At 41.1% G+C, this 20,134-nt stretch overlaps 1 protein-coding gene across 1 annotated transcript; it reads right to left on the reverse strand.

Moving 5' to 3' along the window:
- Positions 1 to 9,350: 9,350 nt before the first annotated feature.
- On the reverse strand, positions 9,351 to 11,928 carry INSL5 (insulin like 5). Its single transcript, XM_062193385.1, has 2 exons — positions 11,751 to 11,928; positions 9,351 to 9,583 (listed from the first exon to the last, which is right to left on the reverse strand). The coding sequence occupies exons 1-2, from the start codon at positions 11,926 to 11,928 to the stop codon at positions 9,351 to 9,353; spliced, it is 411 nt and encodes a 136-aa protein (XP_062049369.1).
- Between the last annotated feature and the right edge of the window lie 8,206 nt (positions 11,929 to 20,134).

The raw sequence follows: 20,134 nt of genomic DNA on the forward strand, positions 1-20,134 counted from the left end.
CTTCTTGTATCTGGCTATCCATGTCTCCTTCAAGACTTGGAAAGTTTTCAATATTATTTCATTCAGTAAGTTCTCAGCATGTTTTCCCTTCTGTTATCCTCCACGAATACCTATAATATGAATATTTTGTGACTTGATGGTATTGCATATTTCCTTTATTTTTTCTGATTGAGTTATTTCAAAATTCTTGTCCTCTAGATAAGAAATTCTTTCTGATCCCTGTTAAATTTAAGAGTGGAAAAAGAGAGGGAGGAGATGTACAATTTGGGACATGCACAATCTGACTTGCCGCAAATGATGGAGTTAGAAATGTACCGGGGGATTCCAATACAATCCCATCAAGGTGGCATGTACCAATGCCATCTCACTAGTCCAAGTGATCAATTTCAGTTCACAACCAATGGCTCTGATAGGTCTAAGAATCAAAGGGATCACACAAACAAGACAAGTGTCTGCTAATACTAACTGATAGAATCAAAAAGAGAGAGAAAGATCCAACATGGGAAATGGGATACACAGCAGACTCATAGAATGGCAGATGTACTAAACAACACTCTGGCCTCAGAATCAGCTCTTAAGGCATTCGGATCTGGCTGAAGAGCCCATGAGAGTATTGTAGGCATGGAAAGCCAAGACACCATGGAAAAGAAAATAAAAAAAAACCTAAATGAAAGATCTCTGTGAGTGAGATCCTAGTGGAAAGAATGGGGCCATCAAAGAAGGAAGTACCTTTCTCTGAAGGGAGGAGAGAACTTCCACTTTGACTATGACCCTATCGGAATAAGATCAAAGTCAGCGAATCCTAAAGGCTTCCATAGCCCTGGCAACTCATGACTAGAGCCTAGGGAGATTATTGACGCCATGAACAGGAGTGTCAAATTGTTAAATCAGCAACAGGAGTCACTGTGTACTTACATCCCATGTGGGATCTGTCCTTAATGTGTTATCTAATGTGCAGTGATGCTATAACTAGTACTGAAACAGTATTTTTACACTTTGTGTCTCTGCAAGGGTACAAACTGATGAGATCTTTACTAATTATATACTGAATCGATCTTCTGTATATAAAGAGAATTGGAAATGAAAAAAAAACCGTGGTGTTAAATTGGAAATGGCATAGAAAATTAATTAATTAAAAAAAAATATTATGTAGGATCTCTGTCTTCAATGTGCTGTACACTGTTATTTAATGCTATAACTAGTACTCCAACAGTATTCTTTTTTTTTTCACTATGTGTTGCTATATGGCGGCAAACTGTTGAAATCTTTACCTAATATATACTAAACTGATCTTCTGTATATAAAGAGAATTGAAAATGAATCATGATGTGATTGGAAGGGGAGAGGGAGCGGGAAAGTGGAGGGTTGCGGGTGGGAGGGGAGTTTTGGGAGGGGGAATCCATTGTAACCCATAAGCTGTACTTTGGAAATTTATATTCATTAAATAAAAGTTTAATTTAAAAAAAAAGAAATTCTTTCCTCCACTTTCTCAATCATATTTTTAATTTCAATCATATTTTAAATATGAAGCTCTTAATCATATTTTTAATTTCATTGACTGAAGTTTTCACCTCCATGATTTCTGTTTGGTTCTTCTTATCTCCTTAGTAAATTTTTCACTCATGTCACCTATTTATTTATTCATTTATTTTATCTCATTATCTATCTGTATTCTCTTGTGTTGCATTGAGTCTCCTTTTAATCATTATTTTTAATTCTGTTTCTGGCATTGCATAGATCTCCTTCACATGAGGATCTGTTTCTGGAGAATTGTTGTGTTCTTTTGGAGGTGTCTTGCTTCCTTGCTTTTTCATGTCTCCTGTATACCTACATCAACACCTGCACATATGGTGTAATAGACTCTCCTTCTTTATGGAGTAGGTTGTCTTGGAAAAAAAGTTTATGGTTTACGTGTAATGCAGGGTATCTCTTGTTTGTTGCTCTGGCTTTGGTTCTAGGTGTGTCCAACTTCTGAGAGATTTATTTTACCTTAACCAATGCCAGCTATGTCTGTAAGCGACACAACAGTCTAGTCTGCAGTAGTTAATGCTGGCAGAAGTGAGTTTGAAGTGGATGTGGCCTTCCTGGGGGATGTATAATCAGGCCCCTGAAAGCTCAGTGTCAATTGCACTAGAGAGTGTGATAACCAGGGCCTCATTCTACATGCTGAGGGACACAATGGGGCTGTCCCCTTGTTCCAATGGCAAGTCAGTAATGCTGGGGCTTGTGGCACCAATAGCTGTCACTCTAGGACTGTGTGATGAGGATGGAACCTTCCCCAGCTCCTGCTAGGAGAGTGAAAATGGTGCTGGGGCTTATAACACAAACAGCCCTGGTCCCAGGGCTAGGGGGTTGGAACTTAACTCTGCTCCAGTCAGGCAGGATGGCTATACACCACACAGGAGATTCTGCCCTGGCAGGGATGGGTGTGGCTAGGTGAATGCAGGCAGGTTCTTACCTGGTCCCACCATGTAGATTCCAGGGGGTTTGAGGAGATTAGTACTGATTGTTACAGATCTAGTGTTGTAAGATGCAGTGGGGTCTCTACCTACATCTCCAATGGTGGAAGCCAATTGTTGGGGATGATGGTAGCCACCTGCCTCAAGCAGAGCCAAGCAGAGAGATAGAGAACTCTGGATACCACAAATGGGTGTGAATTACTCCAAAGATTGTGCTGCCAACATCAGCAGTCCCAGTTTCACAAAGCACCATGAGCTTGGAAATGAGGAGGGCACTTGCCCAGGTTATGTCCAGATTTGGGGGAGCTGCTGCTCGTGATAGCCCCAAGAAGCTGAGGAAAAGCCCCAGATCATGTAGAGTGAGTGAGCTTGGCTCCGGGACTTATGCCCCAAACTCCCACAATTGCAGGGTGCAGGGGTTCTGCTCTCTGCTCTGTAAGCTGCCCTGAGTCTGGCTCCGATCATTTCTTTCTTTTTTTTTTTTTTTTTTTATAGGCAGAGTGGACAGTGAGAGAGAGAGAGAGAGAAAGGTCTTCCTTTGCTGTTGGTTCACCCTCCAATGGCCGCCGCGGCCGGCGTGCTGTGGCCGGCGCACCGTGCTGATCCGAAGCCAGGAGCCAGGTGCTTCTCCTGGTCTCCCATGGGGTGCAGGGCCCAAGCACCTGGGCCATCCTCCACTGCACTCCCGGGCCATAGCAGAGAGCTGGACAGGAAGAGGGGCAACCGGGACAGAATCCGGCGCCCCGAGCGGGACTAGAACCCGGGGTGCCGGCGCCGCAAGGCGGAGGATTAGCCTGTTGAGCCGGCCTTTCCTCTGCATTTTCAAAACACCCACATCAGCTGGTCCTACAAGATTCTAATCACCCAACTCATGAGGTCATTTCCTTCTACAGTAGATAACACCTTGATGATCAGCATCTTCTCACCGGGTCCTTGCTGCCAAGGAATTCCAGGCCCAGGGCAGAGCATGCAACCTGCAGACTGACTGAAGCCCACTTGGCCATCGTAAAATTTCCTAAAGAGCACGATATCGCCGATCAATCAAAGGAAGGCCATGACTAATACTCCTTGGCCTCAGTGCACTCTGAGAGTGAATGAAAAAGGGTCATGTCACTGTTTCCCATTAAGACTTGATTTAAGTTCTGTATATGTAAGCTTTTATGCTGTTCTAGCAAAGCGAGCCAATGCAGAGTAAATGGTTCAAAAATTATATTAATCTAAATGCCTATTGTGTAACATAAATTAAGGACATTTTTGATGGATAACTGCTTTTGAAAAAAGGGTACATATAGTTTCAGAATTGTTAACATACATTTGTGTGTGGGTTTGCTGGTCAGCAGACCAAATAATTCAAATCCAGGTACAATATTCATTGTGTTCTGGTATATGTTCTCTTACTAAAAATATTTTCTCTTAATTTACGGATTTTTAAAGGATTATTTTAAAATGTAAATGAAAAGACCCAGTAGATAGGAGAGAGAAACAGGGAAGGAAGCTGTAAGTTTGAGAGTGTACTCTTGTTAAGGAAGTTTGTTAAGAATGTGTGGATAAGGAAAGGTATTGTATATGGCAATTTTTGTCCTAAAGTAGAATGACTGGATTGCTCTAGGCTGGAAAGAAAAAATACAAGACAAGTAAAATAAGGTGATTTAAAAATCTTAGAGAAGTTTTGTAGAAGTTGAATGTTGTATGAAGTGAGGTTGGCTCAGATTGTTAGAAAATTAGAGACTCCAGGCTTCAGGTCCCAACTCCCTTGGTGGAAAACTTGGCTTCTATTTTCTCTCCTGCCTCTAATGATTCCTCTAAGACCTCTCCTTTGCCCTAACCTTTTGATTTCTTCTTTGGAACAAATTAATTCAGTGATAGCCTCCTGAACACGACAAACCCACTTCCAAAGTGACTCAACTTCAATTTCCTCCAGATGAGGCCACCTACGGCTCCCCAGGTTAATGGAAGACATTTCCAGAATGGATCACCCCCTCTCTCCTGAGGCTCCACTGCCTCCTGCAGCCCTGCAGCCAGGACCCCAGGATGCTCCAAAGCCCTGACGGATTGCCAGTTCTGGGACCAGTGCAAGGTTCTTGTCCAAGCATGAGGCAGTTACAGCAGAAGAGACCTTCACCCACACGTCAAAGATTTGCCATTGTTGATCTCTCAGGAGGGAATGTAGAGGTCAGCTGGGCCCCTGCCAATACGGGAACTACTAATAAAAATCCCAGCAATAAGGAAATCACAGGTGATGGAGAAAACCCTACCAGCAGCAATCTGCCTTGCATAAGTATCTCCCAGATTATAACCCACGTTGCAGCAGTTATGAGTGAGAGCTGGCCTGTTGCTTCCCTTGCAGTGGATTCTAATAAATCTAATTCTACTCACTCCTCTCCCTGTTCTACTGTTGGTGAATTCTTCTCACTACCTGCAACACCTTCCTGTAAGAAATCCCGTTTTTCTTTTTTGTTTCTCCATGTACTTAAATCATTTAGATATACTTTTTTTTGTTTGTTTGTTTTTTGACAGGCAGAGTGGATAGTGAGAGAGAGAGACAGAGAGAAAGGTCTTCCTTTTTGCCGTTGGTTCACCCTCCAATGGCCGCTGCGGCCAGTGCATCTCGCTGATCCGAAGCCAGGAGCCAGGTGCTTCTCCTGGTCTCCCATGCGGGTGCAGGGCCCAAGAACTTGGGCCATCCTCCACTGCCTTCCCGGGCCATAGCAGAGAGCTGGCCTGGAAGAGGGGCAACCGGGATAGAATCTGGCGCCCCGACCGGGACTAGAACCCAGTGTGCCAGCGCCGCAAGGTGGAGGATTAGCCTGTTAAGCCACGGCGCCGGCCATAGATATAACAACAAGTAAATATAGATAAGTTTATGATAAAATAAGAACTAGTAAAAATTTTGAATAAATATTAAACTCTAGGGTCAGTACATAAGGTATACATATAAGACTATTGTGTGTTTATTTGTAATGGCAAATACTATTAAAAAAAAAAAAAAAAAAAACCTGAGTATCAGGCGGCACCATGGCTCACTTGGTTAATCCTCCGCCTGCGGCACCAGCACCCGAGGTTCTAGTCCCAGTTGGGGTGCCGGGTACTAGTCTCGGTTGCTTCTCTTCCAGTCCAGCTCTCTGCTGTGGCCCAGGAAGGCAGTGGAGGATGGCCCAGGTCCTTGGGCCCTGCACCCGCATGGGAGACTGGAGGAAGCACCCAGCTCCTGGCTTCGGATTGGTGCAGCACCGGCAGTAGCGACCATTTCGGGGGTGAACCAACAGAAGGAAGACCTTTCTCTCTGTCTCTATCTCTCACTGTTTAACTCTGCCTGGCAAAAAATAAAAAAATAAAATAAAATAAAAAAATCTGAGTATCTATTGATGGGATTCAGATTCTTGCAGCAGTATGTATAATAGAAGAGCAGTTCTCAAGCTTTTTAGTCTCAAACTCCTTTGTATTCTTAAAGATTATTAAGAATGTTAAAGAGCTTTTGTTTTTGGTATGGTTGAATCTATCTGTTATAATGGAATTTAAAATTGAGAAACTTAGACATATTCATTAACTCATTTAAAAATAAACCCATTAACAGGGCCAGCGCTGTGGTGCAGCAGGTTAAAGCCCTGGCCTGAAGTGTTGGCATCCCATATGGGTGCCAGTTCTAATCCTGGCTGCTCCTCTTCCAATCTAGCTCTCTGCTATGGCCTGGGAAAGCAGTAGAAGATGGCCCAAGGCCTTGGGCCCCTGCACCCTTGTGGAAGACCCGGAAGAAGCTCCTGGCTCCTGGCTTTGGATTGGTGCAGATCCAGCCCTTGCGGTCATCTGGGGAGTGAACCAGGGGATGGAAGACCTCTCTCTCTCTGAGTCTTTACCTCTCTCTGTAACTCCGTCTTTAAAATAAATAAAATAAATCTTTAAAAAAAAAACCATTACAAGTTAAAACAAATAACATGTGAGGATACTTCATAAATTCATGGAAAATGTATATTATAAAAAAACTATTTGAGTTAAAAAAGTTTTTTGCACCAAAAACTTGATCTTTTCATTCCATTTTCCATGAACTTTTTCAAGTACCTCCTATTTTGTGAAAACTGTATTTTAAAAAAATAGAAAGCTCTTAGAAAAGTGGCACTGTTTTATATTTTTGCAAATCTCTAATGGCTGCATTGATAAAATACAGCTTGTCCTCATTCTGTCTTGTGCATTCAATTTGTTGCTGTACGTTACTTTGGTTAGCATGTAGGAAATCCAGTCTTATGTGGAAATATAACTGGAAAAAATAAGATTATTTTAATAATTTGAAAAGTGGTTATTTACTAAAGATTAGTTGCAATATAGACTCTGAAACTATATCAATTATTTTTATATTGTTAAATTTTTTGCACTTGTTACATAATTTACCTATTTATGATTTTTAAATATTATTTGAAAAATGGTGGTTCACTTAGTCCTGTAGATCTTCCAAATGTTGACATATATTACACATCAAAAAATCAAAACATCATCATTGATGCTCATAGTAATGGATGAAAATTTTTCATAATTGCTTGAATTTTCTCATGAGCGTACATACTGTAAATTGTTTTCCTTGAAAAGAAAGGCTCACTTCATTTTCAAATCTTATTTCCTTTCATTTGAAATACCCAAAGCCAAGTAACTACAGTTTTCAGCCTTGTTCTTTTTTTGAAGAAAAAAAAAAAAAAAAAGAATGGTGCTTATTTGAGCAAACAAAGAAAAAGCCAGTTTTAAGCTCACAACTCAATCAACAAAGGCTTTTTCATGAGATAATTGTCATACTACAAAAGTGTTTCCTGTGGTTCTTTCTTTACATCATCCAAAATATTGAAATGACATGTACCCAAGGGCTGAAATTTAATATAATTATTTTTAATGCTTCTTAAAGGACATTTTTTAGTGAATCTGACTTATTTTTTTAACTGAGGGTGCCTGGTAGTAAAAAAATAGAGTTTGACGTGACTGTCTGACTCATGCTAAGCAGCTTAGGTTTGAATCCAGTAACACTATCCACTAAGCTCTGTCACTTAGAACATACTTAAGCCTATTGAACCTGGATGTAGTCATATGCAAAATGGCAACATAATACCCTCATAAATCCACTGCAACAAATATATGAAGGAAATGTTTAAATACCATCCACAATGCATTGACACAAATGTCACAATATAGTATACGGCTTTCAAATACAGACTATGGTATTAAGATATTACGAGCAGCACATCATGGCCGTCACTGCGGCTCACTAGGCTAATCCTCCGCCTGCAGTGCCGGTACACCAGGTTCTAGTCCCAGTCGGGGCGCCGGATTCTGTCCCGGTTGCCCCTCTTCCAGGCCAGCTCTCTTCTGTGGCCCGGGAAGGCAGTGGAGGATGGCCCAGGTGCTTGGGCCCTGCACCCGCATGGGAGACCAGGAGGAAGCACCTGGCTCCTGGCTTCGGATCGGCGCAGTGCACCGGCCGCAATGCACAGGCTGAAGCAGCCACTTGGGGTGTGAACGGAAAAAGGAAGACACCTTTCTCTCTCTTTCTCACTGTCTAACTCTGCCTGTCCAAAAAAAAGAAAAAAAAAAATAAACCAGCAGCACATCAAATGACACAGATTCTGGCTTTTGTGACAACGTTCTAAGAACACCCCCAAATCACAGTGACTTTGTTTTCTGGGTCTTGGTTTCTCGACTCCCAGAATGAGAACAGAGTATGTTGTTAACCTCAGCAGTAAAGAAGCCAAATCTAGGTAGCAGGAAAGTTTATTATTCAAACATACAACAGATTTTAGCTGTTTATGGGACCTGACAAATATATATGAGGGTACCACAGAAAGTTTGTGAAAACTGCAACTCAAAGGTAAATATATGCTGGTGCAGAAACTTTTTGAAATCTATGCAAGGATGGTTTTTTTGTTTTGTTTTGTTTTTTTTTTTTTTTTGACAGGCAGAGTGGACAGTGAGAGAGAGAGACAGAGAGAAAGGTCTTCCTTTTCCATTGGTTCACTCCCCAATGGGGTGATCCAAAGCGAGGAGCTAGGTGCTTCTCCTAGTCTCCCATGCGGGTACAGGGCCCAAGGACTTGGGCCATCCTCCACTGTACTCCCGGGCCACAGCAGAGAGCTGGCCTGGAAGAAGAGCAACCGAGACAGAATCTGGCGCCCCGACCGGGACTAGAACCCAGTGTGCCGGCGCCGCAAGGTGGAGGATTAGCCTATTGAGCCACGGTACCGGCTTATGCATGGTTTTATGATAATGCATTTTCTATGAAATTTTTGAAGACCCCTCATCTACATAGATTTCAAATTTTCTGCAAAAAGCTACAATTATCTTTTCATTCCATTTCCATGGACTTTCAAAAGTGCCTTCATACTAGTCTCCAGCTATTCTCAAGTGGAATGTTGAAAAATTCTTCAACACTCTATTTAGTGTAGAGCACTCTTGAGGTTTTGGGGAGAGTACCTTGCTTAGATTCTTGTATGTGACCATGAATCAAAGTTTAAAATTGCAGCAACAATACACCGTAACCTAGACGTTAAGAGCGAATAGTTACTTCTGGATTATGAGATAATAACTGATATTAACGTTTTCCTACCACCAGTATTTTCTGCCTACTGTTTCAAAGTTATTTACATGCTTTTCAAATAACAACAATTCACCGTGAGCTTGGTTTATGGCAAATTTATTGTGATCTTGCACAGCACTTGAAATCGCAAAGCATTAGCTAGAATTGAAAGAGCGATGCATTCACCTTGGCAAAGGGAGAAAGCAGATTTTGCTGTGGTTATCACCATTCCTCAATATCTCTTACAAAAGGATTGTCTACCCGAAAGCCATCATTTTAATGACACAACGTGTAACATAAGGCAGTAAAAACACTCGGATTAAGCAGATGCTAAAGCTCTTGACTTAACAAAGAGCACTCAGATCAGCCATGGAACAGCCGCCAGTGCAACACAGAGTTTGCAATTCCTGTCTTGACATCACCGAACGCTGCTTCGGCTCTGAGAGCTCCTCACTGGGCATCTGCTCATTCTGGAGCTGTTCCTTCCCCGAGAAATCCACCTTCAGAAGGTCGTACGCTGGGTTTCCCCCAGAAACCTCGTGTGTATTTGGGAGAGGGAAGTCGTTTCTTCTCTCAGCTGCATGGGGGGGTGGGGGGGAGGAAACAAAAAAATTAATAGTTCTTTAGAGAGCCCTGACAGAGGAGGCAGCAACTGTGTTCTGCTCTTGGAGAATGAATGGGATTTCTCACGTGAACCTGAACCTTCCACATAACCTTTCCAAGCTGGTCTGGTTTCAGAGCGGTTAGACCTTTGAGTGAAAGCTTAGTCACCACTCTCCGCGTTTTGCAGAGCAGGAACCTTGAGTGCCAAGAGGAAGTGTCATACCCCGTGTCACAAGTAGGTGGAGCCCAGCCAGGGCTGGACTTCCGGCTGCCACTGCTCAGTGACCAGCAGAATCCGAAGGTATCAATTACACGCTGTAAACGACAGTCACACAGACAAACGGGCAGAATCCTGTGCATGGTCTGCAAAGCTGATCCGGCAAGGAAGTGGAGACTGAAACCTCTGTATCTGAAACTGTGCTCTAACATCATTCCCAAAGTGCGCACTTAAGCCTCTTTCCTTTAGTTTAGTTTAAATTTATTTATCAGAGGCTTAGTGTAGCAAGTATCAAAAATGAAACAAAACAAAAACTATTTGATTGAATGCTGGTTGGTAAACTGGTTATTGATGAGACAACTCCTGGGAAAACACTCTGAAAACAATGAGTCGTTAAATAAACAATTTTGGATTTCAGTGGCATCGAAAAGACTTAACCTCATATAGATATCTATTCCACTGCCCCACGTGTCTCAGAGATTTTTCAAATATAATTTTTTTCAGTGCATTTGTGTTTAATACTCCAAAGATTGATGAAAGGCCCAGTAGGTTATAATTTTACTCTCTTAAGATTAAAAGCTGTTATTATTTCTGCTAACACCTTACAATGTGAAACAATATGATTAGAATGGAAATGTTGATGATAAATTCATGATTTTTTTTTAAATTTTTTTTTTTTTATTTTTGACAGGCAGAGTGGACAGTGAGAGAGAGACAGAGAGAAAGGTCTTTTGCCATTGGTTCACCCTCCAATGGCCGCCGCGGTAGCGCGCTGCGGCCGGCGCACCGCGCTGTTCCAATGGCGGGAGCCAGGTACTTATCCTGGTCTCCCCTGGGGTGCAGAGCCCAAACACTTGGGCCATCCTCCACTGCACTCCCTGGCCACAGCAGAGAGCTGGCCTGGAAGAGTGGCAACCGGGACAGGATCGGTGCCCTGACCAGGACTAGAACCTGGTGTGCCGGTGCCGCAAGGCGGAGGATTAGCCTGTTGAGCCACGGCGCCGGCCGATAAATTCATGATTTTTAACATTATTCTACCAAGATATGAACACAGCACATCCTTTTAAAAAATATTTTAACCAAGATATTTTAAACCAAATTGGAAATTTTATAACCATATATGTGTTTGCAACATTTATTATGTAATCATAGTTTTGTCTTTTTAGCATTTTGTTGTAAAACAACAATCGCAACCAATTATTAAAATAGAATCTTATGGGGCCAGCACTGTGGAGCAACAGGTTAACGCTCGGGCCTGAAGCGCCGGCATCCCATATGGGCACCGGTTCAAGACCCGGCTGCTCCATTTCTGATTCCAGCTCTCTGCTGTGGCCTGGGAAGGCAGTGGAAGATGGTCCAAGACCTTGGGCCCCTGCCCCCCCCACTGTGAGAGACTCGGAGGAAGGAATCTGATTTTTATTGAGCACTTATTAAGTGCCAGGCAGTTTCATGTGCAACGTTTCACTCTACTTCCTGCGGAGATCTTGTGAAATAAGTGAAATGACTACCATTTATCATTTTAGCAAGGAGAAAACTTCTCCCCACTGGCAAGCAGCATGGCTAAATTTCAACTGGTATTTCAAAAATCCAACCTATGTGATTTTCCCTGTGTGACAACCTTGCTGCTCTAAACCAAATGCCTTGAAATCACATGTGTCTCTCCTCCGGGGCGCAGTGATGCTCAGCTCACTGAAGGAGTCGTGTCATCCATCGATTTCAAGCCACAGACTGAAGAAAAAGAAGTCCTTATTTTACAAACAGCAGCACGCGCACCTCTTTCTCAAGCCAAATATAGTCTATTTTGATCATCAGTCCCCTGAATGGATATGAGTCATCGATGACTAAAAGACCTGTTTATAAACAGTTTGAAAAAAAAGAGAGAGACATATAAAAATCAAAAAGTCGACTGGGGAGTTAGCATTACCTTCCTGTGCTTGTGGGTTCCCCTCCAGGTGCCTTCTCCAGCGGGAGGTGGCACAGATGTAGACGACTGTTCGCACGTACTCCAGCCCGCAGAGCTTCACTTTCCCCTCGCTCCCCACCTCTGAGACGGCGGCCAGCAGGACGGAGAGCAGAGAGACAGTGAGAACCAAGCCCTTCATTCTGCTGCCGAGGGAATGAGGATCCGACAGCGAATCCTGCCTAATCACGTTTTGATGCTGTCCTCAATCTCTCCACCAATTTATGTTCACTCTCCTGACGTTATTGGGCAGAACTTCATTTTAACAATGTTTGCTAAGCACCTAGCTTACACTGGGAAGTTTTAATAATGTGCTTTTACGAGCATTGTCAGTTATTCAGTTACTTCTGAACTCTGCTGCGGGCATTAACTGCATGTGTGGAACAATAAACAGATGCTCTCTGGGTAGGCATCGTGGAAAACTCATGGCAGCAGCCAAGTAGGATTTGCAGTCTCAGCTTTGCCCCTTATAGATTGATGCAGGCAAATTTTAAACTCTCTGACCTCAATGACCACATCTTTACACAGGAAAACCCATCTCATAAGAGTTTCATGAATATTGAAAAGTAGCATCCATGTCAAAGCCATGGAAAATGACATTTAAGAATGTCTTGAGTCTAAAGTATGGCTTCTGCTTACCAGAACTAGAACCTAAAGCCAGTTATGTAAGCATCCTTCTTAGTGAGCTAATGAGCTAATGAAATAATGTGGGTCAATAATTGCTAGCTGCCTTCTTCTCTCACAACCAGAATAGACCAGAAGGGCGGGCATTGTGCCTCCGCCTGTGGAGCCAACATCCCACGTGGGTGCCGGTGTGAGTCCTGGCTGCTCCACTTCCGATCCAGCTCCCTGCTAATGGCGTGGGAGAGCTGTAGAAGATGGCCCAAGTGCTTGGGCCCCTGCACTCACGTGGGAGACCCAGAAGAAGCTCCTGGCTCCTGGCTTCAGATCAGGCCAGCTCTGGCTGTTGTATCCATTTGGCAAGTGAACCGGCAGATGGAAGACTGACTCTGTCTGTAACTCTGTCTCTCGTATTAAAAAACAAACAGAAAGGTCATTTCTCTACAGGATTCAGGAGAGCTTCTCTGACTAGAATCTCCCCTGTTACTCTTCACCTGTGATTTGGGTATGCCTTTCTCAGAATGCACTTTTATTGTAATAATGAGCTGAATCTATAATCCCAAACAGCTAAATAGTGACATTTCTTTCAGTTAACCCTCTGAAAACACCAGGTCTTGCAATACTCTTACCTAAACTGGGAACACTGGTATTTGAGACCTCAATGAGACATCACTTCACTTTATATCAAGTTGAACAATATGTTTAGTTGATTCTGTGATTCCTTCTCTGTGATCCCTGGTTGGGAAAAATATCTCCTCCATCTGTGGCAAAGATCCTGAACATGAATGGCCTCAACTCTCCAGTTAAAAGATACTCATCTTAAATTTATTTAAATCTTATAGAGAATGTTTAAAGCTATGATCAGTTACATGCTCAATATGATTGAATATATGGAGGTCCACAATTAACATGAACCAAAAGTCCAAATGGATTTCAGTAAACACATCTTTCACTATAAACCATTTGTCAAAGGAACTATGGTTGTAATATGATAAATAGTGTTTGAGGCAGCGAGACATGAGTTGTAAACACGTCTGTGGCATCAGTTTTCAGTTCTCTATTCTGCCATTAAATATACATGTGACATTATGTTATTTGTAATGTGATTCTCAGTTTCTTAATTTGTAAAATGTGGATAAATTTATATATATATGTATATATACATATGTACATGAAATATATTCAGCCATCATAAAAAAAGGAAATTCCACCATGTGTGACAACTAGGATGAATCTGGAGAACATTGTACTAAGTAAAACAACACAGACCGATACTATATGATCGCACGTGTGGAATATTAAAAAAAATAAACTCCCAAGGTAGAGAGTAGAATAATAGTTGCTGGGGTTTGTAGGGAGGTGAAAAGATATTTGTCAAAAGGGCAAAATTTTCCGAGTATAAGAAAAAATAGAGGGCTGGCACTGTTGTGCAGCAGATAAAGCTGCATCTGTGGCTCTGGCATCCCATATGGGTGTCAGTTCAAGTCCTGGTTGCTCCACTTCTGATCCAACTCCCTGCTAATGTGCCTGGGAAAGCAGCAGAACATGGTCCAAGTCCTTGGGCCCCCGCCCCGACATGGGAGACCCCGAGGAAGCTCCTGGTTCCTGGTTCAGGATTAGCCTAGCTTCAGCCATTGCAGACATTTGCAAAGTGGAACAAGCTGATAGAAGCTCTCTGTCTCTCTGTTTCTCTCTGTAACTCTTTCAAATAAATAAATAAATATTTTAAAAAAAAGAAGAAAAGTAGGTTCTGGTGATCTCATGTACAGTATGATGACCCTAGTTAACAATATTATATTGTTTACTTGGAGTTTACTTAGGTCTTAAGTGCTTCCCCCCCAACAAATGGCAATTAAGTATGATGATGAATGTACTAATTATGTTACAGCAATCATTTCACAATGTATATCACATTTTATAACTTGAATATACATAGTTTTTGTCAATTATTTCTTAATAAAGTTAGAAGGAAACCCCCAAACTCAAAACAAAATAAAATAAGCAGCTAAAAATTTAAATGCATCCTGGAAAACAATAATGGATATTTAAAACTGGTATGGACAGAGCAGCTATTTTACTTTTTATGTTTTTGTTATCAATTAGGGATTTTTAAAATAGACATTCAAGAATCAAAATGTGTGAAATAATTTGGAAAATTCAATTAAATGATCAGCCATTTCTATTGTAAGACCCCCAAAATGTGGAGATCCTTTGTTCTTCCTGGTATGATGGCACCAATATAGCGGACTTATTCAAAGAAAATACAGGTAAAGTAAAAGCACGTTTTTCATGAGTTGATCTGGATGATACATAAATGTCTCATCAATTTATAAAAAAACTGTTTATTTATTTTTTATTTTTTTTTTTGACAGGCAGAGTGGACAGTGAGAGAGAGACAGAGAGAAAGGTCTTCCTTTTGCCGTTGGTTCACCCTCCAATGGCTGCCGCGGTAGCGCGCTGCGGCCGGCGCACCGCGCTGATCCGATGGCAAGAGCCAGGTGCTTCTCCTGGTCTCCCATGGGGTGCAGGGCCCAAGCACTTGGGCCATCCTCCACTGCACTCCCTGGCCACAGCAGAGAGCTGGCCTGGAAGAGGGGCAACCGGGACAGAATCCGGTGCCCAGACCGGGACTAGAACCCGGTGTGCCGGCGCCGCAAGGCGGAGGATTAGCCTAGTAAGCCGTGGTGCCAGCCGTGGATGGTTAACTTTTTAAAGTTAATTTTTTATTTATTTGAAAGGCAGAGTTACAGAGAGAGGAGGAGGAGGAGAAGGAGGAAAAGAGAGAGGGAGTGGAAGAGAGGGATCCTCCATCTTCTGGTGCACTCCCCAAATGGCTGCAACAGCTGGGGCTGGGCCAGGCCAAAACCAGGAGCCAAGAACTTCTTCCAGGTCAGCATGTGAGTGCAAGGGTCCAAGCTTCTGCTGCTGTCCCACGTGCCACAGCAAGGAGCTGGATCAGAAGTGGAGCAGCTGAGTCTCAAACCAGTGCATAATTCGGATGTGGCTGGAAATCTCATGAGAGCAGTTCAGGCACAGAAAACCAAGACACTGGCAAAAAAATATCCTACATGAAGGATCTCTGTGAGTGAGACCCCAGTGGGAAGGAGGAGCTATCAAAGAAGGATGTACTTTTCTCTGAAGGGAGGAGAGAAGTTCCACTTTGCTTATAGCCTTCTCTAAATACTGCAAAGGTTGTGGTCACAAAAGGCTTCCATAGCCTTGGCAGCTCATGGCAAGAACCTTGAGTGATCACTGATGTCATAAATAAGAGTGCTAATTATTAAATTAACAACAGAAGTCACTGTGCACTTACTCCCCATGTAGGACCTCTATCCTTAATGAGATGTACTATGAGAATTAACTGCAAAACTTGTTTTCAAACAGTACTTAATACTTTGTGTGTGGGGGGGTGCGAACTGTTGAAATTTTTACTTAGTATAGACTTGGTCTTCTGAATATAAAGTTAATTAAAAATGAATCTTAATGAAGAATGGGATAGGAGAGAAAGTAGGAGGTAGGATGGGAGTAGGGGTGGGATAGTGGGTATGGGGGAAAGAACCACTATATTCCTAAATTGTACCTATGAAATTTACATTCATTAAATAAAAGCTTTCAGAAAAAAAAAAAAAACAGTGCCTATATTGGGTGCTGGGGTCACAGACAGAAGTTTAACTTGTAAGCCACAACACAGGCCCCAAGGGTGGCTGATTTTATACTGTTATAAAGTGAAGAAAGCCATGAAGATATTTATCAACTTTCCAGGCTGATTTTATGCTCTTGATATTTTTCACAGTTAAAATGTTTTATTCCCTGTGATGTTAAGATATTTTGTCAGGATATTGAGAAAATTAAATTTACAGTATTAGACTGTGCTGTAATAAGTGGCAAACATGAAACCATGATTTTCCTATTAATTTGATATTTCATTCATTCAACACATTTTTGTTGTATTACCACTCTGTAGAGGTACTGCTTGTTAGAGGCACTGGAGATACATACAATATGGCGAGCAAAACACATAGTTCTTACCTACCAGGATCTCACAATGTGGAAGAAAACAGTCGCTAGGCAAATAATCACATAAATATTTAAAGCAGCAAATATGAATCTTAGTTTAGAAACTCAGTTACTGCCAAGAAATATTACTGTATTTTCTATAACTCAGTTTAGTTTGGGACTCCGAGTCTCTAATCCACCCAACTAGCAGAAACAAACACCATACAATACAAATTAACATAAGTTCAACTTTGGCCTGATTTTCTTCTCCTTCCTAGGATGTAATTGCAGCCTCTTGCTCCAGGCCGAGGCCTTCTGTTATCAGGGCTGGTGCTTCCCTGGTTGCCTGGCTTCCTCCCTTCTAGTGGGTCTCTGCTGCTTTTGCATATCACTGTGGCATGGGGAGAAGTTTACAAAGTAGACTGTGGTCTCTCCTAGATCTTAACACTTCCTGAATAAAGCTTTTCAGAAACAGTGCAGAGGTCCTCTCTGCTATGAGCTACAGGCCTCCCTCTTTTCCTCATTTTTCCATACTCTCTCTCCCTTAGGAAACTTCATTTCTCTTTATGGCTAAGATACTTGGTCTGTATCTTTCTTATGTCCTGTGCTTTTTAGAACAAAAATGGATATATTTGATTTATTATCATTGTGCTTGTCTCCTTAAACTTTACTTATATACACTAAGTTACCATTTTGGAGGTAGGGGAGATAATGAAGAAAAACAAGGCCTGAAAAATAATTTTCTAGGAGCTGGCATTGTGGTGCAAGGGATTAAAGCCACTGCCTGGGATGCCAGCATCCCATATGGGTGCAGGTTTAAGTCTTGGCTGCTCTACTTCTGATCCAGCTCCCTGATAATGGCGGGAAAAGCAGTGCAAGATGGCCCAAGTACCTTGGCCTCTGCCACCCAGGTGGGAGACCTGGATGAAGCTCCTGGTTCCTGGCTTCAGCCTGGACTGGCCCAGCCCTGGCCAATGCAGCCATTTGGGGACTCAACCACAAAGAGATGGAAGATCTCTTCTCTCGTCTCTTCCTCCTCTGTGTAATTTTGCCTTTCAAATAAATAAGTAAATAAATAAATATTTTTTAAAAAAAGAAAAATAATTTTCTAAATGTTATTCCACAATAATTTATGAAATAGTGCTATAAGGAAAAATCCACAGTGGCTTGAAAATGTTTAACAGAAGGCCTAAATTTAGTCTGGCTGGGTGGTAGAACCTCAAGGCTCAAGGGAGTTCAGAAAATGTGCTCCTGAAAAGGTGTGATTTGAACTGAGGTCTGAAAGGTACGTAAAGAGTTAACTATATTGAAGGAGTAAGGAATAGCAAGGAAGCTGCTCCCAACAGAAGGGACACATGTGGCAAGGCCTACAAGTTTACAAGCATGATCACTTACGGATAAAACTTTAATTATAGAAAAATAGGCATGCTCACATTTTGGTGTTACGAATCTCAGCAAACTATATAGGGCATTAGCCATTTACTCCATAGTAGAGGGACAGATACAAAAATTATACAAGTACTGGAGTTCAAGCCTGATCAATTACCAGCTGTATAGTCTTTGGTATATTCTATCACCTCTTCAAGTGCTAATTAGATCATCCATAAAATAAAGACTGTGATAATCACAACTTGCCCCAATGTCTGATAGGATTCCTGTTAGGATACACTGGGATAATGGATAGGAACATGTTTTGCAAAGTATAAAAAATTTTAATGTGCATTATTACTAGTATGTTGATAATTCAGTCTAATTATAGTAAAAGTCAACATTTTCTTTTAGAGAGATTCTCATCGAGACAAAATGGAAACTACTAAGTTCTAATTCTGCACTTGTAATTGTGCGTAACTACACAGAGGTGAGCCAAAATGAATATATTAAATATGATACATAGTAGTGGATACAGTCATTCTTTCCTACTTCAGCTGAAAGAACAGCTAACAATTTACTGTCTGACAATAATAATGTAAGTTGCATATGGGAGATGCCTAGTAGAAAATGATCAAATGAAGTCATGAATATCTAGCAGTAAATTGGAGCCTAAAGTTAGCAGAGTCAGCATTCCCTCCTTCAGTCTCTAACCAGCACACTGTGTATATGTGTGTGTGTGTGTATGGATAACACAAGATGGCTACTGGCTAAGCAGAATTCTCATTCAGCCTAAGAAAGCAAGAAACATGATTCCTTCTGAAACCCCCACGTAAATGATCTTATAGTGAAAATTTGATGCTAATCTACAAGCATGGGAAAATTGTTTAAGACAGCTGGAGAAGCAGGTGAGAAGAGTGGAATGGAATAGGCTCAGTGCTTTACAATCAGCTGCCCGGGATCTGAAAAGAATAGCTTTACATCTGATTTAGGTTTGATAAACTATGAGAGGAGAGTATGTAAAAATTTTTTAAAAATTTAAAAAATATAGTAACAGGAAACACACTTTTTCAATCAAATTGGGTTTTTATTTTCTTATACAAAATGTGGAAAGTACAACCCTTCAGGAAGACAAAGATAATCACAATGACTTACAGCAGTAGAAAATTCAAAATCTTTTAAAACTGACCTCATCCATCGTGAGTCTTGTAAAAATGGCCTTGCTTTTATTTAAATGGTTTCAAGGAATGGTTTCAAGGAAATGGAGATTTTGAAGAAATGGATATTCTTAAATAATAGTTTCTTTTTTTAATAGTAGTTTCTACCATTAAACTGATTTCATCTGCAGTTTCTAATACATAATATTTTTTTCCAGAGCATTAAGAGTTTTGTATGTCTTATCCTCTCCTCAGCACTTAGAATGCTTTATAGACTAGGCCATAATGTTCTATGGTCTCAGATAACAAACTCAGAACTTGCTAAAACAAACTCCATACTAGCAATCTATATTTGGAGGAGTCACCGCTCCCTGATCTCACCCCCATTTCCACTACCTCTCTTTAAAACCCTTCCTGAAATAACTTCCTGATGTGGCCTGTAGATCACAGACTCTCTAGTTTCTCTCTGAGTCCATTTAAATGTGGGCTTAAATTTTACAGCAGATTTTAGGCATGCAGATAAGGGTGTCCTGATGCGACTCAGATTTACTTTTGTCACTTAACTGTTAGTGTAATGCCTGTTGGCTAAACAATGTAATTCTAATATTTGCAGTTATAACCTATGCTTGTTAAAATAGCCTAATAAATTTCCACAGCTTCAGTTCTCAGATCTAGGAGGATAAAGTTTTGATTAAAAGTTGGGTATGAGAATCTGCTGTTCTTATTATAATAATAACTGACTGCATTATTATATGTTAATTATATAAATTCTTGAAAATAGAGTTTGAAAAGCAGAAGATTTAAAAGTCAGTCCAATTTTGTCAAAAAGATTTTGGTTTAAGCAATTCTAATAATTTCCAAGTTTTGCTTCTAAGGGAATGATTTTCTAACATATCATAAGTGTCTAACATAGTCATAAGTGTCCTTATGTATAGTTGGAATGTGACCAAGAAATACAGTAGAGACATCTTTAGAAACATTAAGAAAATCTAACAAAACTCTTATTTAGAACCACTGTTAACTTATATTACAAACTAATCATATATCTGTGAAATAAAATTTCTTTAAATTGAAATGGAGGTTATGCATCAAGTATTGTTTTTAAAAATCAAAATCTCAGCTTGCTGCATACAATACAAATGAATGAATGTTAAACACTGATCCTTTTTCTTTAAACAACAACAGAAAGATATTAAGAATGATGAA

The sequence above is a fragment of the Lepus europaeus genome, chromosome 5 (genome assembly GCF_033115175.1).
Source record: "Lepus europaeus isolate LE1 chromosome 5, mLepTim1.pri, whole genome shotgun sequence".
NCBI lineage: Eukaryota > Metazoa > Chordata > Mammalia > Lagomorpha > Leporidae > Lepus > Lepus europaeus.

Coding starts and splice junctions, on each gene's coding strand:
- INSL5 (XM_062193385.1), bottom strand. CDS start 11,928: ATGAAGGGCTTGGTTCTCACTGTCTCTCTGCTCTCCGTCCTGCTGGCC. Junction 9,584..11,750: donor GAACCCACAAGCACAGGAAG/GTAATGCTAACT, acceptor CCCCCCATGCAG/CTGAGAGAAGAAACGACTTC.